This window comes from Triticum aestivum, chromosome 3B (assembly GCF_018294505.1).
Source record: "Triticum aestivum cultivar Chinese Spring chromosome 3B, IWGSC CS RefSeq v2.1, whole genome shotgun sequence".
In the NCBI taxonomy this organism is placed as follows: Eukaryota; Viridiplantae; Streptophyta; class Magnoliopsida; order Poales; family Poaceae; genus Triticum; species Triticum aestivum.
Window position 1 is genome coordinate 656,996,448 of NC_057801.1, and position 9,768 is coordinate 657,006,215.

Below are 9,768 nucleotides of genomic sequence, written 5' to 3' on the forward strand. Positions count from 1 at the left end.
AAATCTACCGTAGCAGTAGCAGCCAGGCGTGCGAGGCCACCATCCTCAAAGGCGACGCCGGGTCGTGCGAGGCCACCATCCTCAAAGGCGACGCCGCGACGGCGACCCGGCCGCGTCCTGCTCGGCGCCAGCCGCTAACGGACGGTACATGTTGGACGCAGACGTCAACGGCGGGGAGAGCAGCGGCGGCAGGTACTACGCATCGCCGTGGTGTGGCGTCGAGGGGCGGACCGGCGGCGGTGACGCTGTTGTGACGAGTTTTGTACTCCCTCCGTAGAGAAATCTAAGAGCAGCGTTTAGATTACAAAGTTCGTCGTGAAATCCCCTGAATCACGTTTGAAACTCCTAAATCATGGCATATGGTGGCCCATGCGGCTCGAGATTCAACAGTCATTTGTCTGTTCCATAACGCATCACATGGACCTTGGCAAGAAGCAAAAGAGAGAAACACGAACGGGACACCTTGTGTGCACGTTCCTGTTATTATTTCAGGGGTGGTGGTATGTACATCCATCCATGCATCGATACGGCTGCAACACGCAACAACAACACAACAAGTTGGGTTCGTTGAGCACCATGATCCCAAGAGCAAAATGCCAAACAGCAAAAGACCACGGATAATTCATTCCAAAACTCGCATTTCTAGGCCAGTCACCGGTCACCGCCTCCCCTACCCTCCCCTACCCCGAGCCCGCGCCCATCCTGGGGCACGGCTCGAGGCGGCTCGAGCTCACCCATCGGCGACCGGGCGCCGTCACTGACAGCGGGGACCACCATGCGCTTGTATCGCACCCATCTTCCCGCCTCTGCCACGGCTAACTTACCGGTACTCGGGCCCAGTGCTCGGTCTCGTGGTTCTCGTGCTTCTTCTCATCCTCCGCCGGCTCGCCGGAGAAGGCCTCCGCCGCCGCCGCTGCCAGCGCCTCCTCTCCCCACGCGGCGGCTCTCCTCCCGGACTTGAACTTCCGCATTGCCGCGACGCTCGCCTCCTTTTCCTCCTCGTCATATTCGCTCTCCTCCAGCGCCATCTTCTTGCCGGCGCCACCGCCGACTCCTCGGGAGGCGCAGCCGCCGCCGCACCGGAACACGGCCGCCACCCCGCGCCACCATCTGCGCTGGCGGCGCCGCCCGCACCTCTCCCGGTCGGACAGCACCTTCCCAATGCAGGACACCTTGGGCGACCGCGGCTCCTCGCCGGTGCCGCCAGAGCGCTTGTCGGGCAAGATCCGGCCCTGCGACGGCTGGCGCCGGGTGAAGGCCGGCCGGATCCTGGCCGGGAGGCCAAAGAAGGTGGCGGTCCCCGCGGCCGGTGCCCCCGCGATGCGCGTGGAGTTGGAGCGCGCCTTGAGCGGGACGGGGTTGCAGGCGCCGCCCGCCGCCGCCGACTTGGGGTTGGTGCTGCCCTTGGTGGAGTCGTCCCGCTCGTATATCGGGTTCAGCTCCGAGAAGGCCGCGTCGTCGCCGATGCGGATGGTTATCGACTCCGGCGGGAAGTCGTGGTTCGGCACTGGCGGCGGCATCCGCCTCGGCGGCGAGGCGTCCCCGCTGTCACTGCCCGCGATGACCGTCTCGCACGACACCTTCCTGTCCCCGGCTCCCGCGCCCGCGCCGCCGCACACCAGGCTCTCCAGGTCGACCTGCGGCATCGCCCACCGCCACCAGCTACGCACGTACGTACGCACCTCCCCGCCCCGTGAACACGGCGTGGCAGCGGCGAGCGCCCGGCAGGGGGAGGAGCAGGAGGGCTGGCTGGTATCTAGGAGCTGGGAGAGTGATAAGCGGGCACCACCACACGCTGCTTCCCTTAAAAATTCGGAGGTGGACGGGGCAGGAGGAGGGGGAGGGGCGAGGCCCAGAGCGGATGCACCAGAGGCTGTCGAATAGTGGTGCCACCTCTGAAACGAAGCGAACTCCAATAACGGATCTCGACTATTTGTCTCCCCAAAACAGCGTTATTTACCGAGTAATAACCAAGTAGTGTACTGATGAGATTGTAAAAGGTAGCACGACCATGAGAGCTGCAGCAGACGATCACCGTAAAATCTCCCACGATTTGGCTAATGAATTAAGTATTGCATTTGTGCAGCGAATAGTTTATCAGGGCGCAGGCATGAGTGAGGCACAGCGATTTGGCGCCGATCTGGAGGGGAGACCTCCGACAGAGCCCATTTTCTCCCGTGGCCCTCACAATTAATAAGCTTATAGTCTTTTCGTTTCCGAGTGGAAAGGCCACTGATCCGCCTCAGGCCGATCTGTCTTCTAGTTAAGCCGCGCTGCAGCAGTGCCCACCAGTGTGATCAACACCACACCGGGGCTTCAAATTTTGAAAAATAAAGAACGGTTAGGCCTGCAGATTCAGCATCTGCACAACTGTTTTTCAGTTAAAAATCAGTTCAGCACCACCTCTTACTAACAATGTCAAGCACATAGTGCAGTACATGGGACCAGTTATACTCCTGCACTAGACAGACAGATAGGTTGTGAACTTCTCCTAAAACAACCAGCTGTTAATCTTTTTCATTTTTACTGGGATCAAAAGTACGATTTGAGGGGGTAAATCTGCGGGGAATGAGGTCATGAACAGAAATGAGATGGGGCTGACGCTGACGCTCAGTAAATTAAAGGAATCAAGGGCGGTTCTTGGCTTGGCACAAGGTGCTGCTGACCGGCGATCACATGGCCGTGTCGGAGACGGCATCGGGCAGGCAGGGCACCTACCCAATCTGTACTATTCTGTTGCCATTGCTGCAGATTGAGCACCAGATTGAGAGCGTGGCTTATAGCTCCTAAACATGCTGATTTCGCCCCTTCAGCTAGCGGCCTAGCCCTAGTAGATTAGCTCGAAAGGGGCTAATGACAGACGTAACACGTCACCTTGTCAATCCTACCAAAGACAAGACAATAATAGGAAAAAGATATCTGAATGACCCTAGGCAGCTAGCAATCAGCTGCTGGTTGCTAATCAGGCAACGATTTTTTCGAAAAAGAAGCAGACAGTGATTTATATCAGTTGTACGCAGAAAAGAAAATTGAGCACTGGCAGATCCTGATCAGCCATTTGTACTGGAAACTGAGAGGTGCTTGGATGAAGAAGAAATCGAGCTGCATCCTCAATCCGTAGTCAAACATTGGTCAACAACCCCCACAAGCTCACAAGATCCCAAGGGATCCAAATTATTGCACTCTCAGTCCCATCAAGAGATACAACGTCAGCAAACAGCGACGAATGGGACGAGGAACAAAATTAAGATCAAGTACCAGATATGATAAAGTAAAGGCGCAAGAGCATATCTTTACAACTTGTTCTTGAAAAAGATGCATTGATCTTCATTCCAAACAGCTCCGGACTTGGGAAACACAGCCCCACAGGCTGCCATGGGGCCTGAATTATTGTACTCCCATCGCTGATTCGCATTATCAAAACAGCGACGAATGGGACGAGGAACAAAATTAGAACCAATCGATAGATATTAGATGTAAATGAATTGAAGAAGAATCCAGGCCAAAGGGGCCCCCAATGCAATCAATTTGTTGTGCCCACAAACCTTCCTGAATGCTTGCAGGTTAATATGGGCACAACCAAGGTAGTATCACATCAAACATATGTAAGATGGAATATCAAGGTACACCTTTGTACGGCTGAAAAAAGGTACTCCCTCCGCTCCAAAATACTTGTTGTGGTTTTGGTTCAACGACGAGTATTTTGGAACGGAGGGAGTACACCTTGAAGTATACTACTCCCTCTCTTCGGATACACATGACGTATTTTGATTTGTTAAGACAAGGTTTTGACCAACAGTTACTGGTGTATTTTTTCAGATAAATTCTAAATTATTAGGCGTATTTCCTTTTTACCCAAGTAGATGCCAGTTCTACCCTCCCCGAATTGGAAATTTTTTAAATTACCCATTGGTAATTACTCCTGTAATCAATGTTGTAACCAGGATCACCAATCCAAAATTATCCTCAAATCAGTTCTTGGTCACAGTGCACGAAAAAATAGACCTAAAAGGGGAACGATATACGACACAAAATCAATGTCTTTAGATTAATATTCAACACCAATGTACGATTGCGGTTTTGTATCACATAGGTCGCATATTAATTGAGCGAATGTTGGTCAAAGTCTGTCTTAACTAACTATAAAAATGAAAATACGCCCTTTAAATCTATACTGACAGAGTTGATTATAAAGCATGCCAAAGCAAATTACAGGAATAATGAACTTTCTACTGTACGCACAAATTAAATCTTTCAAGCATCAGTGAAATTTGTGACAACCAACAATGCTTGTGTCAAAACTTTAGTACGTGGCATTTTCAACATTGATAGTCTCCAAATGAAGCTTGGATGAGTAAGTTCATCGGTAAAAATAAAACCTAACAGAGCTAAAACATAGTAGAACTATTGACATATACACAAAATATGTAGATGTTTCCGGTCGAAATATTCACAAAAACCTCAACAGCCAAGGTTCAGATTTTAGACAGAACCGCATGCATAGCTAAAAGGGACTTTGGGTGAAATTAGCAATTAATTGGTTTCAGGTATTCAACACAAGATAATTGCATAGATAAGTAAAAATAGTTCGCTATAACAGATCAGGAATTTTGGGAGGAACAATGCTACAGAAATAAGGTAAGGGAAGTTTGATAATGGACTTTCCCCGCATAAAAATGTCGTTGGAGTGAACTCTTTGATGAGCACATTAAAATTCCTACCACCATCATTTAGGATCAAAAGACAATTTTATGAAAGCTACAGAAATCAGCAGATAACAATAATGTTAAGGCCACTGCTAGCATGCTGGTTGAGCCTTCTGTTTCAGAGGACCATGCTGTGTTCTCTTCCAAATCCAATTCAGCAGCTAGACTACCCCAACAATGCATAATACAGCATGGTCGTTCAGACTTCTCTATCAAATTCTCACAACAGTGCATACTATACCACCGCAACGGTGATAGTTCAACAGGTTTCGATAGGGTTGAAATATTAGTATTATCAAGAACTATACGACGAGTACATGAACTAAAACAATGAAACATTGTATCTGTTTAGACCAGCAGTCAGAAACGCAACAAATACGATGTGGAATGGCTAGAAAAAGGTCACGGTGACAAAATTCCCTAGTGGGAAGGGTAAACATACATTAATAACAACAATTAAAACCTTCTCCAGAATGATCTCCAGTATGAATACAGAATTCTACCTTCCAACTTTTTGGGGGGCGAGATCCCACCATTTCTTTAGGTCCAGGATCACAGAGTAAACAGAGGCAAGGAATGCCTCGATCTCGAACGATGCAGGGATTGTTCTGTAACTTGTAACATTTCAAGTCAAGAAGTTGCCTAAGGGGCCTTACTCTTCACGGCGCGGAGGCGGGCTTGCCCGGCCCAGTCGGCGGCGGCGGCAGGGGAGGAGATGGGGTAGGGGGAGTGGAAGCGGCCTGCGACTCCTCGGCGGCGGCGAGCTGGCGGAGGCGGGCCTGGAGGGCGCGGACGCGGTCCTCGGTGCGGCGGAGCTTGCACCATCGCCAGGTGATGTACGCGCCGAGCCCGCCGTAGACGAGGATGTAGGAGCCCCACACGTACGGATACGTCTCCGCGTGCTCTTTCGTGCTCCTCCATTGCTCCCGCAGCTTCGCGATCAAGCTGCTTCCAGCCCCCGCCGCGCTCACCGGCGGCGGCGGCGGCGCGTCCTCGCCATCCCCGGGAGTCGCCATTGGTGGTGCGCTACTTCTTCGCCTTGTTCTTAGGGCAAGTGGGAATGGCCGAATTGGTTAATTTGGCCCAGGCTAGAATGGACCCTGTCTTTTGTCTCGCTTTGCATGTACGTGGGCTGGGCTACATCGTGGGCTTAAACTTCTTAGGGAAAATATTGCGTCCATGATATTCTCAGAATATATTAAGAAAATAAAAAGACAGGTTTGTCTAAAAAAAACAGGTTCAGTTTTTTTAAGGAAAAAGGCAGGTCCATAACCAAGCCAAAAATACTTAGATGCTAAAAAAAAGGGGATGTACAATACTTAGGCTATGTGGCTATGTGCTCAAAATGGAGGCACACCCGATAAAAAACTGAAAAAATACTTAGGCTATGTTTTGAATGACGGAATAGTTGAAATTTGAAATGATGGTGCATAGATGTAATAAATCAGCCCCTTTGAATTGTTGTATATCATCACCTTTAAATTCTTCTAAAAAGGGTTATTTCATATAACTATATATTAGTATTACACTATTATATAATTAAAAAATAAAAGCTAACCACTGTTGATCCACATATGCTAAATTATCAGCTCGCTGGATTAAGCTGGGGATTTAACAAAAAAAATATACGATAAATATCTCCAGATATATGATAAGTAACCAACTACTCAAGTGCCTGCTACAGAGATAATACTTGTATACAACATAAAATAAGCAAATCATTTCTTACTTATTACTCTCTCCGTCCCAAAATAAGTGTCTCAATTATTTTGGGACGAAGGGAGTACATCTTTTCTAAAATGTAAGTCAAACCTTTTAAGTCTGACTAAGACTTTTTTTTCTAGGAACTTGAATATGTTTATAGAGAGAATACTAACATATGCAATACCAAATACTTAGACTACGACAACATGTTTTGCAATTCATGTACCAATAATTCACCAAAAAAGTATTTTGTGCAAACATCTAGTAGATATGAATATGTATAAAAGATATCAATTTTCTTTTATGAAAACTACTTTATATAGAACCAAGTATTTGACCGATCCATTGGATCGTCCAGGTGTGCATGACGCGTTGTGTTAAGCGAGTGCTAGTTCATAGCTTTTGAGCGTAATAAAACTACGGTTAGCTCTGCATTTCGTCTTATCGCTAAGTGTAAGCCTCCCCTCTGGCACTTTTCCATCCACTAGGTTTTGCCCCTACTCCGTTGCCGCTCTGCTCTGCAGAGAATATCATGTGCTACTGAAGGCAGCATATGCTCCCATGCTCTATGAGCTTCTGGACTGTTGGATCTCAAATCTAACGGCGTGTATTGCACATATGACTCTTTCTTGGGATAGAGACACAGCCCCCGCGTCGCCTAGCTTAGGCGACATGGGCGGCGACCCAACCCCGCCGTCCAGCAGCTCCATCCACCAGTGCCTCCTCCCTCGCCGCCGCCTGGGGCCACCGTCGGGCAAAGCCCGTGTGCTGGCGGCGGCGGCGGGGCCTCTCCGTCGCTCGGCGCCTTTCCTGGGGGGTCACAGCTGGGAGCGCTCGATCCAGATGCGCCCGGCGCTTTGCGCATGGCCAGGCCGGCAGTTGGCCTCGCGGCGGCCTCGGGCTTCTCGGGTGAGGCTGTGGTGGCGGGGGCGTCCGGTTTCGGTTGGTTTCGGCCAGATCCACGTGCAGCGCGGGGCGCGGATGGTGAGGCGTGGCGGGTGGGACGCCGGGGCGGCGGCCTCGGTCCGGGCTCCCGGTGTGGCCTGGGCGTGGACGGCGCGCGTGCGTGCGGCGGCGGCTCGGCTTCGGATGTGCGCGTGGGGCGCAGATCGACGGCTGGGCACGGCGACGGCTGACGCGCGTCGGGCGCGGCAACCGGTGTCTGGGTGTGGTGGATGTGCTGCTCTGGAGTGCGTGGTGTGCTGCGGAGGGAGCTCGTCTGCTCTGTTGTCGCTCGTGCGGCTCCTATTGGATCTGGTGCGAGCTCGTGCTTCGATCTGGATGCTGCGCGATGCGATGAGGCGTGGGTTGCTGCGGTGGTGGTGGCCACGGTGGTGCTGCGATGGTGGACGGCAGCTTCGGCCGGGGGGTGACGCGTCTCTAGTCGCGGTGGATCGTGGGATCCCGCGGTCAGACCGAGGTCGGCCTCAGCAGGTGGTGATTAGTGGGCGGCGGTCGGTGGTGGTAGGTGGTCGGCGCATCTCCGGGAGAAATCTTTGCTCCGGTCTTCACCGGAGCCGGCGACGGCGGCGCCCGCGGGTGCCGTGATCTTTCTTGGAAGCGTCGCCGTGGAGCTGTGCTCCTCCTCCCCACGGCTTTGGCTTCAGAGGGAAACCTCAGATCCGCTGGATCGGGCGATGGAGGCGTCTTCGCGTCTTTCTCCTCCTTGGGGGCATCGTCTTGGAGCCGGCTACGACTGGGAGACTGGTGGATTGCGGCATCTTCGCCGTGGATGGCGGCATCTTCGCCGCGTGGTTTGCTGAGGCGGGGCGCTGGTTTCTGTTTGGCAACGATGATGGCGTCGAGTGGAGCTCGGGCCGCGGCGTGGACTTCGGTAGTCGGTTCTTCCCGGCGTGTCCGAGGTTCTCTCCGTGGGTCGCTTGGTTGCTTTGAAGTCGGAGCTGCGGTGGAGCGGGTCCAGGTGGTGACGATGACAGGCGCCCGGTGGTCGTTTGCGGTGTGCACGGTCGCCGCAAGTCCAACATATTTCCTTTGTGAGGCTCGTTGTCAAAGTCGGAGCTGTCGGTTGCTTGTGCGTGTGGTCATCCGGTGGCATGTGCCGTCGTGGTTTGTCCCATGTCGGTGGCCAGGTTGGCCGATGGTGCCCATGTCATGTGGGTTGAGTTGTATCGGTGTTAGCCCGGTTTTCCGTCAATTAACCGGGCAATTCTCTTCTTCTTAATCAATGAAAATGACAAATCTTTTGCCTCGTTTTAAAAAAAAAAATCTAACGGTCACCTCAAGCGCTAAGGCAAATTTTCCAAAACCCTTCAAGAGTCCCTTAATTGCACATAGGTCTAGGGGCTCCTTATATGACCATTGGATCGTCCGAGCTCGCTCTGGAGTACCTGATCTTAGGTGCTACATGAGCACCTGATACTCTCGCATGTGCTCTGGCCAGGAAGTAGCCATGGATAAAGTTGAACCATCTTCTCAATATCGCATCCATTGTCACACACTCACACTGCTCCTCATAAGTTGCTCCTCGTTCAATGTGTCTTCCCTATTGCTCCTATCATTTACCCCACTTCTCACATCTTTTTTGAGCATCAGTGCAGACACAAGCACTCATATACATGCGCATACACTCATCCCTATGAACGCACATACGCACACCCTACCCCTATGAGCACCTCCGAAAGACTGAGCCGGCATATCATCTTGAGATTTACGAAGTCACCATAGGCGTCTCGTCGTCGACGGGAACGTCTCCTCCCACTGAAAGCGCATCGCCGGAAATCCTGAAATAAATCCAGGAATAATGCGAGCACCAGGATTTGAACCCTGGTGGGTTGGGGATACCACTCACCATCTCCTCAAGCTATAACAAAAAAAGGAAGCCCTCCGATGTCAGTGAACTCAGGGGAAGATGGAAACATAGGAGAAGAGGTTACGACAGGGATCTGGCAAGGCGGTATTTGTCGCTAATGAGCACTGGGCGGTGAGATCGATACTCCAATATGAAGCTTGGTGATTTGCAGGTTTTCTGATGTTGCATATATTAATTTGACACGCTGCAAGCTCATGTGTGTTTTGCTATAAACACTAATGCGACATGTTTTGATGACTCTCGGGTGTCTACAGCAAACACAAGGGTGACATGATGTGATTATCTGGGTTGTGTGCTGCAAATGTTGTTTTCATATTGCATTTTTTTTTGCAGTGTCCCAAAAGTTGTCTTTTCCTTGCTACATACATGGATTTTTTGTCGATGATTTGCTTCCAAAAATAGTTATTTGTTGCATACACACAATAAATTGTGCATGTGTGCATTTCAAATAATGAGATTTCGTTTGCATGTTTTGTCGTACTGCAATGTAAATATTGCGATGATGTTGAAAATGTAAAGATGGAAATA

General features: G+C 50.9%; 1 protein-coding gene across 1 annotated transcript; it reads right to left on the bottom strand.

Moving 5' to 3' along the window:
- Positions 1-439: 439 nt before the first annotated feature.
- On the bottom strand, positions 440-2,054 carry LOC123071503 (uncharacterized). Its single transcript, XM_044495081.1, has one exon. The coding sequence runs from the start codon at positions 1,644-1,646 to the stop codon at positions 816-818; it is 831 nt and encodes a 276-aa protein (XP_044351016.1). The 5' UTR covers positions 1,647-2,054; the 3' UTR covers positions 440-815.
- Between the last annotated feature and the right edge of the window lie 7,714 nt (positions 2,055-9,768).

What these genes read in the sequence shown, in the direction of transcription:
- LOC123071503 (XM_044495081.1), bottom strand. Translation starts at nt 1,646, where the DNA reads ATGCCGCAGGTCGACCTGGAGAGCCTGGTGTGCGGCGGCGCGGGCGCG.